General features: G+C 47.2%; 1 protein-coding gene across 1 annotated transcript in view; it reads right to left on the reverse strand.

Annotated features, from left to right (window-relative positions):
* The window catches only part of TENM4 (teneurin transmembrane protein 4), a 1,172,733-nt gene that overhangs the window by 356,772 nt on the left and 797,561 nt on the right, over positions 1–18,400 (reverse strand). The window contains 1 exon segment of the mRNA XM_030200091.1: positions 8,987–9,201. Coding sequence (XP_030055951.1) covers positions 8,987–9,201 — 215 coding nt within the window.

Below are 18,400 nucleotides of genomic sequence, written 5' to 3' on the forward strand. Positions count from 1 at the left end.
TGGAACCACACCGGACCGGAACACACTGGACTGGAGCACACCAGACTGGAACACCCTGGACTGGTCCCACGGACAATGGAGGACACAGGACCGGAAACACGGGACTGGAGCACACTGGACTGGGTCCAACAGCTTCACCTGTACTTAGCTACTAAACCACCAAGAGTTGAGCTCCTGGGTCGAGTAGCCGACAGGACTTACTGGATACCGGAATGACATAGGGACCAGGACTGGAAACAGAAGTGCTCCTAACCCTAAACTGATCTACGTGCTCCCAAGCCCTAAACCAGCAGGAGTGTCCTAACCGTAAACTGACAAAAGGACTTCCTAAGCCCTTACTAAACAGGAGCTCCTATCCTGCACAAGAAGGGACTTCCTAAGCCCTAAACTAACAGAGCAGGTACTAAATACAAAGCTAACACAGGTGCTACTAAGCACCAAGCTACAAGCAGAGCTTTACACTAATAAGCTAAACACAAAACTAACCAGCTACCTAAGCACTGCTCTAGCAAGCTAGATACAACTAACAAGGTGCTTCCTAAGCACTACCTCTGGCAAGCAACCAGAAGAGCTCCTAGCACTAAAAGGGAAGACAGGGGAGCCACAAGGAAAAAGAAGGGAAGCTAACACATAAGCCAAAAGTGATTCTAAATCACCAAACACCAACAGCAAAGACTGCAATGCTACCAATAGCACAAACACCAGAAGTACTTCTAACAGCAACTCTGCAGTGTTCCTAACAACACCAAACCCAGGAGTACTTCTAATAGCAACAGAGCTTCCAAAGCCCTACACATAGCAATGCTTCCAAAACCAAGAGGGAAAAGCAGGGGAACCAAAGGGAAAAGCAGGAAAGCTAAACACATAGACACCAGTGCACACTGCACTGACACTAACCTGGACCTTAGCAAAAGCAAGCAGGGACCCTAGACACAATGTCAGAAGTGCACACTGCACCACCCTACCTAAAGCAAACACAACTGTTGCAAAGGCCCTGAAGGAAACAACACCACTTCCTTATCAAGGCCCTCCCTGATGATGTCACACTCCCTAGACCTAGGCAAAAGCACACTGACCCAGAGAGGCCCAACCCACACCAATGCAAAACCGTGAAACACTTGAAGCCAGTACACCCAAAGAGAGTTAGAGCAACTCAGGCAACACACACACAGCTGTAGTGAAGTGAGACAATTAACCCCATGCTGCTGGAAGCTGCCAGCACAGAGAGACAGAGCCAGCTCAGAACGGAAAGAGAAAAGAAACAGAAGCCAGCTAAGAAGCTGACCCCCAGGAAAGAGGTAAGTTTGAGAGGGGTTCAGACCCCAATCATAACATGCCCCATGTAAGCTGCATTGAGCCTGCCATGAGTGGGAAAGCGTGGGGTACAAATGTAACAAAAAAACCCAGGTATGTCGCCAGTGATGCGATGGCGCTATGCTGGCTGACTGGAGGGCCGTGGGGAAGGGGTGGAACCAAAGAGGATGCCTGTGAAGATTCAAAACTAAAAGGGAAGATCGTGGCTGTAAGCTTTGCATGCTGACGCCCGATTTATCCCTCCTTCCCATCCTACTACTTATCATTTCTAAAGCGCTACTAGACGTACACAGTGCTGTACACTTGAACATGAAGAGACAGTCCCTGCTCGACAGAGCTTACAATAAGATATCTAGAGTTATCTTGGGTTAGGCAGTAAATCACTGTTAGTTAAAACTGTATCTGCTTGAAATCAACCCCCCCTCTCCCATGCTAAATGGTTATGCTAGCTGGAATAGTCAGGAAACCTTTGTTAGTTAGTTTCCTTTGTATCCTTAAAAGTGGCGTAGCCATGGGGGAGGGGGCCTTAGGGGCCTGGGCCCCCCTCACCTTCGGGTTGGGACCCCTCTGCTTTCATGGCTGGCTGGGATGCCAAGCCCCACCAGCTGAAGACACCTCCAGCCAGAGTTGCTCCTGCAGCAGCACTTATGCCTGCTCTCTTGTGAATGCTCAGTTCAGGTCTAACAGCGTGCGCGGGAGAGCCAGCATTAAGGTCTGAAGCACGCCTGCTGAATTAAGTGGTGCTGCAGCTGTGACTCAGACCGGAGACATCTTTGGTTGATAGGGTTTGACATCTCCACCAGCAAACGCAGTGCTTTTTTTTTGTGTTGGTATGCACCGGTACAGCGTGCCGGCACCTTTTTGTGAGGTCCGGACTCACCTGCCTGCTCTCTCCGTTCATGCACTCGTGCTCCCCCCCCGCCCCTCCCTCAGCTCCCCACCCCAGCTCCCCCCCGCCCGCCCGCCCGCCCTCCTTCAGCTCCACGACTTCCTTGAAATCTTTATTTACCTGAAGTCGCGGCAAACCGGCAGTAAAAACAGCTGGCAGGCAGGCAGGCTTGCCTCCTCGTCGCTTCCCCTTACCTCTCAGCGCGTCCCCACCCTCGCGGGAAAGGAAATTACAGCAGATGACGTTTAATGGAACAAGTGCAAGGTGATGCATGGGGGAAATAAGAACCCGAATTATAACTACATCATGCAAGGTCCACGTTAGGAGTTACGGACCAAGAAAGGGATCTGGGTTGTCATCGTTGATAATACACTGAAACCTCTGCTCAGTGTGCTGCTGCGGCTCGGAAAGCAACTAGAACGTTGGGTATTATTAGGAAAGGGTATGGAGAACAGGTGCGAGGATGGGGGGGGGAGGGGGGCATGGTCAAGGTGGGACTTGGGCATTCCTATGACAGACATCTTTCAGCAATAATGGAACAAACAAAGACATTTTGAGCTAGACCCTGTTTTTTTATAACACAATGGCTGTGGTGGGAATTGAACCCACTTTGCAGGATCAAGGTCTGCTGCACTGACCCCTGGGCTGCTCCTCTTCTCCACATAAGGGGGTGCCCTGAATAACCAGATGACCACTGGAGGGACTCAGGGATCACCTTCCCTTACTCCCCAAATCACAATACATTTTTCCAAACAGCACTTTCAAAGGAAAAGATAAGACTTTTTTTGTAGAAATGACTGTTCCTGTTCTGATTTTGGACAATTTTACAAAAAACGTCCAAATTCAGACTTAGATGTCATATCCAAAAATGTCCCTTGTGCATTTGACTTGCCCAAAGTCACAAGGAGCAGAAGTGGGAATTGAACCCATGTTGGGCCGGATCAAAGCCTGCTGCATTAATCATTAAACCATTCCTCTCCTCTGTTTTGGATGCCTTGAACTGGGACGTCTTTGTGCTCGAAAATGGCCGAAAATCCCAAGACAACTAAACCCAAGGCCGTCCATGGTATTTTCAAAACAAAGATGGGACGTCCATCTTTTTTCAAAAAATCACCTTTTCCCCACCTCCGAATTTGGACGTTTTACAAAGACGTACAAATTCCCAACTTAGACGTTTTCTTTCGAAAATGCCCCTCTACAGTAAACTTGAGGTCTTCAGACTATACAAAAAAAGAAAAAAGCATAGGGGTCTTTTAACTACACGTCATTAAGCTCAGATTCAATGCGGCACAATTTAGGCACTTTTGAACAATTTTTTTTTCAGGTCCTATTGCTCATGTCTGCAATAGTGTACATTATCTGAAAAGGTTCACATGGGAGCACCTCGGAAGTGATAACTGCTCCTGCGTTAACTCAGCATTAGCCAGTCAGCAAACACTGATGCAAACACGCTAGCTGGTTAACGCTTCCATGTCCACTCGTCACTCTTCCTAAAATATTTTAAAGGAATAGCTAACACACGAGTTAGCGTGCGCTAACGATGTTTTGCGGTAGCCTGTTTTTCATGCACTAAGTGTGTGTTAGTGCTTAACGCCCTTTGGTAAAAGGGCCGCACAGAAAATACAACAAAGCAAAAATAACCACAAAATCATTGGAACGAGGAACCCACTGATGCAAATGGCTCTGATGTCGAGTAAGAAGATTTTCCTTTCTACCTACCCATCCAAAGGTCGAATTAAATGAAATAGAATCAAACTGATACAATTTAACTAAGTCTTGTTTAAGAAAACTCAACTATTAGGAAAAAAAAAAAAAAAAAGAAAAAAACGTGCAAAACATAATGAATTAGGTTGAGTGAGAATTAATAAGATACTTGAAGAATTCAAAGACATCTTTAAAAGCTTATAGACAGAGTCAAACAATAAAAATGTTCTTTAACTTGAGTGGGTGTAAGTTGTTGCTAATAAAATAGAAAAAAGCTACAGAAATATTTCCAGGAAAATTGGCTTCCTAACTGGAAATGTTTATACTTGGTACAGAATTAAAGACATAAACTGTAGATGCTCACAGGTCAGTGATATTCAGCAGCATGATCTAGATAATGTGGATGAGACTTGCTGTACTGCCTTTCTGTAATTACAATCAAAGTGGTTTACTTAGTATATATAGGTATTTATCCATCTCATTTTCGAAAGGGAAGGGCGCCCAACTTGCGACACAAATCGGGAGATGGGTGTCCTTCTCTCAGGGCCGGCCAAATCGGCATAATCGAAAGCCTATTTTGGCCGACCTCAACTGCTTTCCGTTGCGGGGACGGCCAAAGTTCAAGGGGGCGTGTCGCCAGTGTACCGAAGGCGGGATGAGGGCGTGGTTAAGAGATGGCCGTCCTCGGCCGATAATGGAAAAAAGAAGGGTGTCCCTGACGAGCATTTGGCCGACTTTACTTGGTCCCTTTTGTTTCACGACCAAGCCTCGAAAAGGTGCCCGAACTGACCAGATGACCACCGGAGGGAATTGGGAAAGACCTCTCCTTACTCCCCCAGTGGTCACCAACCCCCTCCCACAAAAAAAAAAACAATTTATAAAACATTTTTTGCCAGTTTTTAGTGGTGCAGTGTACTTCAGACAGGCGGACCCAGGTCCATCCCCCCCCCCCCTACCTGTTACACTTGTGGTGGTAAATGTGAGCCCTCCAAAACCCACCCGAAACCCAGTGTACCCACATGTAGGTGCCCCCCTTCATCCCTAAGGGCTATGGTAGTGGTGTGGGTAGTGGGGTTTGGGGGGCTCAGCACACAAGGTAAGGGAGCTATGCAGCTGGGAGCAATTTGTGATGTCCACTGCAGTGCCCCCTAGGTTGCCCGGTTGGTGTCCTGGCATGTGAGAGGGACCAGTGCCCTACGAATGCTGGCTCCTCCCACGACCAAAAGCCATGAATTTGGTCGTTTTTGAGATGGGCGTCCTTGGTTTGCATTATAGGCGAAAACCGAGGCCGCTCATCTCTAAGGTCGGCGATCTCAACATTTCAGTCGACCTAAATGTTGAGATTTGGCCGGCCCCGACCGTATTATCGAAACGAAAGATGGACGCCCATCTTGTTTCGATAATATGGGATGCCCCGCCCCTTTGCTGGGGCGCCCGTAAAGATGGGCGCCCAGTTCGATTATGCCTCTCCATTTGTACCTGGGGCAATGGAGGGTTAAATGACTTGCCCAGAGTCAGAAGCAGCTGCAGAGGGAACTGAACCCAGCTCCCCAGGCCACTGCACTAACCACTAGGCTACTCCTCCATTCACTGCTGCTAAATATCAGGTCTGACCACCTCGACACTATCTGGGTAGTGCCAGGGCAGATCAGGAGGGGAGGTATGGTGGAACTGCAAGTTACTCAGCACTGAAACCCAAAAAACTCTCCGGGTAATTTAGGAGAGCAAAATAACTGTTTTAATTTGTCTGGATTGGTATCTGGGTACCGGCGCTGAATATTAAGTATATCTAGATAAATTCTAGCGGCTGAAAAACACCCAGATATTCAGTGCTAGCATCTGGATATGGGCTGGCAATGAACATTTGTGTATATTAAAAAAAAAAATGGTCACCTAAATGACCTGTTATACAATTACCTCCCTTTGCAAGCTACAGTAAATAGGTCCAATTACATAGAAAAGGACCCGCAGTACAGAATACTACTACTACTTAACATTTCTAAAGCGCTACTAGGGTTACGCAGCGCTGTACAATATAACATAAAAGGACAGTCCCTGCTCAAAGAGCTTACAATCTAAAGGACAAGTGAAAAGTCAGTTCGATAGGGGCAGTCAAATTGGGTGCAATAATACGTTCGCAGACAGTAACATAATACTGCTTTTTTTGTAAATGCAACTCTTAGAATCAAAACCAAGAGTGTCTGAATGTTTATTAGAAGGCCAACTTATATCACTAGTCTTTGACATGGAGAATTTAGACCTCTATAGATTCCAAGCAGAGGTTCCTGGTTAAATCACCTATTCGGGTGTATTCAGTGGCACTTAATCAGATAGCACAGCTCAGCATCCCTAGGGTTATCATATGTCCGGGTTTACCCCGACATGTCCTCTTTTTGAGAGCACCACAGGACATCTTGGTGGGTTTTTCCAGCCTGGCCGTTTCTCCAGGTTTGCAGGCAGGCAGGCTGGTTGGTGGGAAGGCAGGCTGCGGGCCTCAGGGTGCCCTCCTCTCACATAGCGTTATCGTGCCCTGGTGGTCTAGTGGCCTCTTCAGGGCAGAAAAGAACCCCACTCTTTTCTGCTCAGCGCTGCCGCTGACCGCTTGCTGCCGGCGCCACTTCAAAATGGCTGTCAAGACTTGTGAGACTTCCTGCCCCAAAGATGCCACTAAACCAGCAGGGCACGATAATGGTACATCAAAGGAGGGGAGGGGATGTGGATGAAGTCGGGTGGATGGTGGGAGGGAGCTGTAAAAAAAAAGTGGGTGTAGGGAGGCTGGAAAAAAGACTTTGAAAGGGGACGTACATTGGGGGGAGGGAAAAGAGAGAAATACATAGAAGGGGATGGAGAGAAGAGGAAAGGGGGATATGCTGGTCATGGATGGGAGGGAAAAGAAAAGAAAAGGGGACATACTCATGAAATTAAAAGATGAACATGACATGTCATGTACATATCTTCTCATTTTGTATTTAGCAGAGTACAGAAGAAAATGCATTTCTGTTACTTTACCGGTATTTTCACTACTTACAGAATCTGGCTTTCTTGGGGTGGGTGTGTGGCAGGAGGTGTGGTGGGGTAAGGATGGGGCTGAATTTTTTTTGTGTCCTCTTTTTTGTCACGGCAAATATTGTAACCCTAAACATCTCTCCTAACTGCCTAAGCCGAAACCGGCTATGTCGTTGGCTGTCCAGGGTGGAGACAGCACTTAACAGGGATAAAGTAACCAGACAAATCGGACTGCATGAAACACAGAGCTATCTGGCCGTCCATATATACCCAGATAGTCAATGCCGGTGGCCGGACATGGCCCAGCATAAAGGCAGCGGTGGCTAAAAAAAAAATCACTGACCGTCACCACTGAATACGCACCTCGAATGCTTCATTTTTTTAACATCACCATTATCAGTTCATCTTTTAAAACATAAACGTATCAGTAGCCCATTAGAAGATTCATACTCATGTTTTTATTCGAGTTCCCGGTCATGCCTGTTGCAGAAAATTCTCTTGTCTGCATCTTTTCCAGGGCCGCCGAGAGGGGGGGACAGGGGGGGACAAAATTCTCCGAGCCTCCGGGGAGGGGGGGGCTTGTTGCTGCGCTTTCGAAGGTGAGGCGCTTAACATCAGTGTAGAGGGCCCAGGGGTGGAGAGAGGGCCCGGTGGCGTGGGGGCCTCAGGGGCGGCCTTGTCCCGGGCCTGGCCCAGTCTCTCGGCGGCCCTGATCATTTCCATAGGCTCTATCAAACAAATGTTTTTTTTTTAAATAGCTTTGCATCTACAGTTATTCTTATAGTCATAGGAAGCTGATTGTACGACATTGGTCCTGCAAGTGTTTCTTCAAAATGCACTTTTCTCAAAGTTGGAATATTCAAAGGCAATCAGTAAGATATGTTTCTCCTGAGCATAAAGATATCCAAGAACATGGACTAGTCACTTTTTCCTTTTTTTTTTTTTACAGGAGTTTTAAATCTACTGCTTTGACAATGTATGTAATGTGCTTTCCTAATTGTTCTAGTGTCAGGGTGGTACATCCTAACAGCAGCCGAAAGACCAATTAGACTATCCTCGGTTCATGACATAAGGTCTGTAATTGGATCTTAGCCAAACGGTTTTCCATTAATGTCCATGACAAATTATTCAATGTGGAAAACAGTATAGGAGACCTGCTCTACTTCACGAGCTGTACCTCCTCAGTGGACACATCCATTAAATATAATTTACCAGTACCGTCAAACTGGAATCTTTCACAAGTACTAAATTAATCATAAAAGTATGTTAAAATTAAGGGGGGAAAGAAATCATTAAAAACACATGTAACTAGCTGCAGTAGCGTACCAAGCAGTGGTGTGTTAGGGGGGGGGGGGCACAGGGGCCTGGGCCCCTCCAAATTGGCTCTGGGGCCCCTAGTTTGACTGGCGGGGGTCCCTGACCCCCCAACAGCTGAAGCGTTTATCTGTCCCGTGTGGTCTCACACTTGCCTCCCTCTCCTGTTTCCAGCGCGCTGTGCATGCTTTTGTTTTAATGAAAACAGGAGAGGAAGAAAGTGTGAGACCAGCGCAGGACAGATAAACGATTCAGCTGGCGGGGGGTGGGGATTACAACCAGCAAAGTTACCTTGTGGCAGTGGGTCGGAAGCGGCAGGGGAGGAGGGGCGCCTGGGGGAGGCAGGCTAAAATGTGCCCCCCTCACTTTGGGCTCTGGCCCCCCCTCCCGCTGAGGTCTGTCTGCGCCCCTGGTATCAAGGGTGGGGCAGTAGGGGTGATCTGCCCCGGGTGCAGGAAGCAAGAATGTGCACGGAGCATTCACGCGGCTGTTGGCTCTGCTGGTCCCTGCTCCATCTGACGTTACTTCATGGTCCGGGGCAGGGACCGGCAGAGCCGACAGCCATGTGACTGCACCTCCTTGCTAGCAGGAAGGGTGGTGGGGGTGATGCACCTCGGGGGGGGAGGGTGCACAGCGGCAACCCACCCTGGGTGGCAAGCAAGCTAGGTACGCCACTGACTAGCTGTATTGCTACCTTAAATATATTTCACATGTACGGCCAAGGAAAGCACGATGCCCGTGATGATCCCTTCAGGTTACCTGTGTATGTGACGGAGGAAGGCCTCTTCTGCCATAAATGCCAACCAGGGCGGCTTTTCCTAACGACACATTGAACTTCAGATGCATGGGATGGTCAATGAACACCTGAGATCTCCAAAATATACCAGGAGGAATCTTCTGCGTGGCTCGTCTTCCGACATCAAGTTCTCCTGAGTCTATAAAACTGTCCTCGGGAAAGAAACTAGTGGGCTTCCCTACCAAGACACAGGAAAACAGCACAAATTAGCCACTCGTAAAAGAATTCTTTTTTTTTTTTAAAGCATTGATTTTGAAGGATGGGCAAATGGAGAAGATCCATCTTTCTTTAAAAAAAAAAAGAAAGGAAAAAAAGATGCAATTATCGAGTGCATGCGACCATGTTATAAAGACAAGAGCCTACTAAGCAGCTTGCCTTTGCTGTATGAGGAAGGGCGTGGACAACGTATATATATATGTTAGACCAGTCCAAACAGAAGAGACACCACGGATCCGTAAAAGATCACAAATTAAAGAAATGAAATAGACCCCAGGTGAAGGTCACACAGCAACTCCATTGCCCCATGTAAGCCGCATTGAGCCTGCCATGAGTGGGAAAAGCGCGGGGTACAAAAATGTAACAAAAAAAAAACCCAAAACTAATTTTATTAAAAAGGATAACCCGACATGGCCACGTTTCGCCCGAAGGTTGTGTTACCCCTGACGCAGCCTTTGGGCGAAATGTGCTGGTGGGGGGGGGGGGGGGGGGGGTATCCTTTTTAATAAATTAGTTGCTGTGTGACCATCACCTGGGATCTATTTCATTTCTTTGGTATATTACATAGTAACATAGTAGATGACGGCAGAAAAAGACCTGCACGGTCCATCCAGTCTGCCCAACAAGATGAACTGATGTGTATACCTCACCTTGATTTGTACCTGTCTTTTTCAGGGCACAGACCGTATAAGTCTGCCCAGCACTATCCCCTCCTCCCAACCACCAGCCCCGCCTCCCACTACCGGCTCTGGCACAGACCGTATAAGTCTGCCCAGCACTATTTCCCGCCTCCCACCACCGGATCTGGCACAGACCGTATAAGTCTGCCCAGCACTATCTTCGCCTCCCAACCACCAATCCCTCTTCCCCCCACCGGCTCCGCCACCCAATTTCGGCTAAGCTTCTGAGGATCCATTCCTTCTGCACAGGATTCCTTTAAGTAACCCCTTGGGGAAATTCACCCAAACTTCACTTCGTTACTAGTTCTCCCAAGCGGGTTTCATATATACCAAAGTATAAATGACAACAGCTTTTGCTACATTGGACCACAACTATGGAACTCCATGTTATTTGAACTTAGACTCGAATGCTCATTTTCTGAATTAAGAAGCAACGGTTAGTCCACTGTATCTATGCCCTTACAAATACATGATCCGGTTGCAATATGCCCGTTCCCTGCACAGCTCTTCACAACACTGTTATTCACCCCCCCCCCCCCCACACACACACACACATACACACTCCCTCCCTCACCTTTCCCCACTCCATTTTCTATATTCCTTTACCCCTCCCCCTTTCATGTTATTAGACCAGTTATTTGCACACTAACAGCTATAATTACCCTAATCATTCCCTTCCTTCCTCTTTCTTCCCTTACTTAATCTCTGTTCAATACTAAATGGAGCTGTTATCCTGTAATGACAATGTGAACAAAACTATGTAAGCCACATTGAGCCTGCAAATAGGCGGGGAAATGTGGGATACAAATGCAATAAATAAATACATAAAATAAATAGGAGCCCTCAAAATTTCTCAAAACTGCCATCCATTTGTTTTTCAAATTGGTTGATGAACAAACGGAGCATTATTTTATTTATTTTTATTACATTTGTACCCCGCGCTTTCCCACTCATGGCAGGCTCAATGCGGCTTACATGGGGCAATGGAGGGTTAAGTGACTTGCCCAGAGTCACACCAATGTGGCCGCGCAGGCTTCTGCGAGTCTGACGTCCTGCATGTACGTGCAGGACGTCAGACTCACAGAAACAGAAGCCTGCGCAGCCTTCTACATGGAATGTTGCTAGTGGAATAGCAACATTCCATGTAGAATCTCCAATAGTAGCAACATTCCATGTAGAATCTCCAATAGTATCTATTTTATTTTTGTTACATTTGTACCCCGCGCTTCACAACTCATGGCAGGCTCAATGCGGCTTACATGGGGCAAATGGAGGGTTAAGTGACTTGCCCAGAGTCACAAGGAGCTGCCTGTGCCTGAATTAACATCCATATCATGAAACATCAGCTAACCCTGGATATTCAGTGCCGGGGCATGTAGTGCTCCCAGCATTAAATATCTGGGTATGTCCACCAATCCTGAATTTACAGTAACCCAGCACTGGCCGATATTCATACCCCGGCACATAAGGTTAGGCCAGTCTTTTTACTGCCCTAACTTTATGTGCTTGCTTAGCCGGTTAGCGGACTGAATATTTCTGATAACAGGCTTAATCCGCAGATGATCGAAAGCCCCGTGCTGTTCCAAACAGAGCTCTAAAAACAGCACTGGGCTTTACTGCCCCTATGATCAGAGATAACAGCGTGCAAATTTATGCACGCTATTATCTCTGATTATAGGGTAAAGTGTGGGAGGATTGTGCCTGAGCAGATTGTAAAATCCTCCCGCACTTGTTTTGACAGATCCGGCATGTCAAAAGCCCAGACCTGTCAAACACAGGGGTTGGAGGTCCGAGGGACCACCAGACCCCCAAACAGCAAGGCCCTGGTGGCCTACTGCTCCCACCCAACCGTCACCCCAAGCCAGCGACACGGGGGCTGGAGATCCACTGGACCTCCAGTCCCCCTGACCCCCTCCCCGACACAAGTTCACGGGGGGCTGGAGATCCGGTGAATCCTAGCTGGTTAGGGAATGAATGGTTAGCAGAGATAATTCATTGGCGCTATCTCGTTAAGTGCTGCTGAATTTCAGTGGCTGGCCAGTTCAGCTGGGTTTAACCAGGCATGACCCTCTGTTGCCTGGTTAAATGCTTTTTAATACTGACCCCATTATACAGTATTTATTCAGAGGGAGAAATTAACCAAATACAAGCTAATCTAGTCTATTGGATTTATATTTATCTAGCCTTTATTTTACTTGGGAAAAACGGTCAATGAAAGAAAAATCACTTTTTTCCAAGTTGATGCTAGTCAGGAGGCATTTGTTAATAAAGGCATTCCATTCATTACGGGTGTTCTCCCATTCTGTCTTTCCTGAATAATGACCGATAATTACTAACATACCTACAGAATAGTCAGTCAACAGGAGTGGCTGAATCTCACGTTAAAACACTAACACGTCACATCTATTTTCGCTGCTGGCCACGGGGAGCACACTTTTTTTGTTTGCTGTCTTTTTGGAACTGTGACCTATAGATGCTGAAATGAAGACACCTTGCAACACAACTCGGTTCTGACCCCTAACGCAGGCATTTGCCGAAAAGCGGGCCGTGTCGGGTCCTTTAATAAAAGTGCTTCCCTGGAATTCTGGCTCCGCCTGTTTGTCCCATCTGAGGTCCTCTACACTGACCTTTGCTTCACCTTTATTTGTGTTGCTGATTCTCTCTGATCTGCCTGACATCTCGATGATATACAAAAAAAAAAGATGAATACTAAAAAATGTATTTTCTTTCTTGTGTTTATTCATTCTGTAAGCAAACCTACTTCCTTATAGAATTAAAAGAATCCCTATGAGTGGATTTTAGTGTTTCCTGTTAAGAGTCCTAGAGCGACAGCAAATGTTCAACGGCCAGGAGAGGACCACAGGGGCTGTCAAAAACCGAGCCACGTAACAACTGGAAACACAAGGCAAGCTGTATTTTATGAATTGGACATTAACACATGGCATGTTTTACAGTTCAAGTATTTCTAACAGAAACATGAGAAATCCATTTTCCAAAGCAATAAATCTCTAACAAATAAATTCATGCCTGCGAGAAAAGGATATTTTTCAACTGCATAACTGGAAAGACATGAAAAACAGTGTTTGAGAAGTCCAGTCAAGATGGCTGGAAGAGTGTGTGTGTGTGTGTGTTATTGAGATTGTGTTTGGTAACGCAAGGTTCATATGATAAAATATTAATGGCTTAACTGAAACTCTCAAACTAACTATTTAAAGGGCTTTCTATCGCAGAAGACCATTATTTTTATTTATTGGTTACATTTGTATCCACCAAAGTAACACAAACCTTTGGGAAAAACTACGCTAGATTATATAAAATAACAACCTGCAAAAATAGCGGGTAATAATTAAAGATTGTGAGATGAATAGTTCAATAACGGAGGGGAAGAAGACCTCAGTCCCGTGACAATTTTTTGATCAATGAGATCACACCAATATAGTCACTGCAATGTAATCACTGGTCTTTCTGCCAACCTCCTCCCTAGATGTATAATTCGTGCGCTTCAAGTATAAATATTCTAAATCAAAATCAAAAAAATAAACCACAGCTACTTAGCTTATCATTGCTTGCTTAAGGGCCTCCCCAACGGTCCCGTTTCGCCACCTGGGGCTTCATCAGGGAGAGAAAACCCCTCAACATCGAACTATGGAAAAAACCCAGCGTTTTTTAGCAGCGTTAACAGCTAGCTGGGTTTTTCCCACAGTTCGATGTTGAGGGGTTTTCTCTCCCTGATGAAGCCCCAGGTGGCGAAACGGGACCGTTGGGGAGGCCCTTAAGCAAGCAATGATAAGTTAAGTAGCTGTGGTTTATTTTTTTGATTTTGATTTAGAATATTTATACTTGAAGCGCACGAATTATACATCTAGGGAGGAGGTTGGCAGAAAGACCAGTGATTACATTGCAGTGACTATATTGGTGTGATCTCATTGATCAAAAAATTGTCACGGGTCTGAGGTCTTCTTCCCCTCCGTTACTGAACTATTCATCTCACAATCTTTAATTATTACTCGCTATTTTTGCAGGTTGTTACATTTGTATCCCACATTTTCCCACACATTTGCAGGCTCAATGTTTCTTACATAGTATCGTGAAGGCATTCGCCAATTCCGGTACGGGATAAGTACAAAATGTTGTATTGGGATAGGGAAGATAAGATTCAATCAAGTTGGTTGGGTTGAGGTAAAAGAGTTTGTCAATGTCCAATACGATCTTTGATACTGAAGTGTTGCAGGGTTGAATCACTTACGTTGGGTCATTCGGATATGCCTTTCCGAATAGGCGAGTCTTTAATAATTTTCTGAATTTTAGGTGGACATATGTGGTTTTCACCACTTGTGGCAATGCGTTCCACAGGTGCGTGCCTATATAACAGAAGTTGGACGCATGGGTTGCCTTGTATTTTAGTCCTTTGCAATTTGGGTAATGGAGATTCAGGTAAGACCGTGATGAATTGGTACTATTTCTGATTGGGAGATTGATTAGGTCAATCATGTAATCTGGGACTTCACCATAGATAATCTTATGGACTAAGGTGCAGATTTTGAAAGAAATGCGTTCTTTGATAGGAAGCCAGTGCAATTTTTCACAGAGTGGTGTGGCGCTTTGGAATCATGTCTTACCAAATATCAATCTGGCTGCTGTGTTTTGTGCCGTTTAGATACAGTTGGGCACTGGACACATAGTGCTTTTCTGGTATTCAATCATTCTCCATGTGCCCAATGCATTTACAAGTAAACTGCTCCATGGGGTGTTGAGATGGAGGAATGGGCGAAACGAAGTTGGAGAGCAAAGCCAAAATGATGTCACAGGCATAGACATGTCTGAACGCACTCTGCAATTCGCTTTAATTTCTTACATAGTTTATTTTGAAATGCTTGATTTTGGGCGCCTTCAACTGCAATCTGTCGCGGGAACAAAGTTGACAGAGGCGTGTCGGAGGCATGGTGAAGGCAGGACTGGGGCGTGTTTATCGGCCGAGCAGAGATGGGCGCCCTCGGCCGATAATGGAAAAAAGAAAAGCGTTTTTAGCGAGAAGTTGGGTCACTTTTTCTGGACCCTTTTTTCTCACGAACAAGCCCCCCAAAAGTGCTCCAACTGCCCAGATGACCACTGGAGGGAATGGGGGATGACCTCCCCTGACTCCCCCATGGTCACTAACCCCCTCCCACCAAAAAAAACTTTAAAACATTTTTGCCAGCCTCAAATGTCATACCCAGCTCCATCACAGCAGTATGCAGGTCCCTGGAGCAGTTGTTAGTGGGTGCAGTGGACTTCACCCAGGTGGACCCAGGCCCACCCACCCCCTACCTGTTACACTTGTGGTGGTAAATGGGAGCCCTCCAACCCCCCCCCCCAAAACCCACTGTACCCACATCTAGGTGCCCCCCTTCAGCCATAAGGGCTATGGTAATGGGTAGATTTGTGGGCAGCGGGTTTGGGGGGGATTTGGGGGGCTCGGCACCCAAAGGAAGGGAGCAATGGACTTGGGAGGTATTTTACTTTTTATTTTAAAACTAGTAAAAAAGGCCCGTTTCTGACACAAATGAAACGGGCGCTAGCAAGGTTTTCCTCGGAGTGTGTATGTTTGGGAGAGTGTATGTGAGAGTGACTGTTTGAGAGTCAGAGTGAAAGTGTGATTGTGTGAGAGACAGCGTGAGTCTGGGTGTGAGTGTGTTTGTGAGAGAGTGTGTGTGTGAGAATGAGAGTGTGTGCAAGTGTGTATATGAGACACAGTGTGAGTGAGAGTGTGTGTGTGTGGGCGAGAGAGAGAGTGTGTGTGAGACACAGATTCTCTGTTTGAGTGAGTGTATGAGACCAAGCGAGTGTGTGAGTGACTGTGTGGCACATAGAGAGTGAATGTGATACAGTGTGAGACAGAGTGTGTGAGAGTGTGAGTCAGAAAGACATTGTATATGAGAGAGAGAGTGTGAGCCGTGCCCTCCCAATCCATGGCCATCTGTCCCCTGCCCCCTCCATTCATCCTTTTCCAGCAATTCCCCTCTGTCCCTGAGCCCTGCCCTCCCAATCCATGGCCATCCATGTTTGTCTGTCACCTGCCCCCTCCATTCATCCCTATCCAGCATTTCCCCTCTCTGCCTGAGGCCTGCCCTGCAATCCATATCCATCCATGCCCATCTGTCCCCTCTATTCATCCCTATCCAGCAATTTCCCTCTCTCCCTGAGTCCTGCCCTTCCAATCCATGCCCATCCATGCTCCTCTGTCACCTGGCCCCTCCATTTTTCCCTATCCAGCATTTCCCCTCTCTGCCTGAGGCCTGCTCTGCAATCCATATCCATCCATGCCCCTCTGTCCCCTCCATTCATCCCTATCCAGCAATTCCCTTCTCCCTGAGTCCTGCCCTTCCAATCCATGCCCATCCATGCTCATCTGTCACCTGGACCCTCCATTTTTCCCTATCCAGCAATTTCCCTCTCTCCCTGAGTCCTGCCCTCCCAATCCATGCCCATCCATGCTCCTCTGTCCCCTGCCCCCTCCATTCATCCATTTCCAGTAATTCCCCTCTCTCCCTGTGCCCTGCCCTCCTAATCCATACCCATCCATGCTCCTCTGTCCCCTGCCGCCTCCATTCATCCTTTTCCAGCAAGTCCCCTCTCGCCCTTCCATGACCCCCCCCTCGCATCCATGCTACGCTCTCTCCCATGTCCCCCCCCTTCGCATCCATGCCCCCCCCTTCGCATCCATGCCCCCCCCTTCGCATCCATGCCCCCCCCCCCCTTCGCATCCATGCATCCCTTTTTTTTTTTTTTTTAATTCTTTTTAACTTTACCTCCGTGGCGGTTCGTGCAGCGAAGCGTCAGGGAAGGAGGCGGCGCTCCCGACGTCTAGCTTTCCCTTCGCTGTGTTCCGCCTTGTTTTGAAGGCGGAACACAGCGAAGGGAAGGCTAGACGTCGGGAGCGCCGCCTCCTTCCCTGACGTTTCGCTTCCGGATTTGTTTGTTTTGTCGCGAGGGCGGGGCAGAGACGGCTGGCTGGCTTGAAGGCTTCACACCACGAATCCACGAACCCTTCAGCCTCAGCCTGGGAGTGACGTCAGATGGCTTCAAGGCTTCAGGCTTCAGGCTTCAAGGCTTCATAGAACGTTGTCCTCAGAACGTTGAGGGTGCGTTTTATTATATTAGATGTTACAAGTGCCCCCTAGGGTGCCCGGTTGGTGTCCTGGCATGTGAGGGGGACCACTGCACTACGAATCCTGGCCCCTCCCACGACCCAATGCCTTGGATTTGTTTGTTTTTGAGCTGGGTGCCTTTGGTTTCCATTATCACTGAAAAACGAAACCGCCCAGCTCAAATCCGCACGCATCCGATGCATTTGCCCGGCACAAACCGTATTATCGAAATAAAAGATTGGTGCCTATTTCTTTCGAAAATATGATCTGTCCCGCCTCTTCACGTACCCGTTCTCGGACATAGACGCCCATGGAGATGGGCGTTCGCGTTCGATTATGTCCCTCCACGTCACATTTAACTTAGTTTAGTTCATTAATATCCTTGCTTAACCGTCATTCATAAATAAACCTACGTGGTTCAAAATATTGTGGAGAAATCCAGAAAAGGGAAGTTCATAACTAAGGGAAGGCTAAAAGAGGGACCTGACAAAGGCTTGATTATAGGAAAATTGTATTTATTTATTTATTATTTAAATTTTGCTCACACCTTGTTCAATAGTAGCTCAAGGTGAGTTACATTCAGGTAGATATCACTGAGCAGAAATGCGTAATCCAGTGGTTCCCAAATATTTACAGTTCACGGCACTCTTAGTGTCCAAGAAATATTTTGTGGCACTCCCCCACAGCCACACAGGTCTCTACCTCTCCCCCCCGCTACACATCATGTCCAATATTTCTCCCTCTCACTCTCATGCACCATCTCTCCTTTCCCTCTACCCCTATGTCCAACTTTTCTTCCTCTCTGGCAACTCTCACCTCTCCATGCGGCATCTCCCCCTCCTCGTGACCCCCTTATACAAGATTTCACTCCTTCCTCTCCCTTCAACCCACGTCCAACACTTTTGTCCCTCATTCCTCCTGCAGCATCTCTCCTTCCCTCCCCCACCCCACCCACAATTCTCTCTCTGCTTGAACGGGTCCCCGGCAGCGAACCCAGAAGCCTCCACTTGATTTCATGATTTTTTAACTTGCCGTTCTTACAGGGTCAGGATTAATTGTGCTTGCCTTTGTTTATCTCTTTCTCTCTGCCAGCTGCGTACAAAATCTCTCTCACCTACAAAGGACCGCTGCTTTCCTGCCACATATGGCTGGGGCAAACTACCGATCACAGCTCAGTTGTGATTAGTGATAGAGCCTGTCTGGCGCCTAATAGGGCAATCCTGATTTGGAAACAAAGAGCTTCACTCCTTGCTTCCCAATCAGGATCGCCTTTTAAGGACACAGATAGGCTCCGTGACCAATCACAGCTGAGCTGCGATCGGTAGCTTACCCCAGCTATGGTGTATGTGGGTTT

The sequence above is a fragment of the Microcaecilia unicolor genome, chromosome 4, assembly GCF_901765095.1.
Source record: "Microcaecilia unicolor chromosome 4, aMicUni1.1, whole genome shotgun sequence".
Classification (NCBI taxonomy): Eukaryota; Metazoa; Chordata; class Amphibia; order Gymnophiona; family Siphonopidae; genus Microcaecilia; species Microcaecilia unicolor.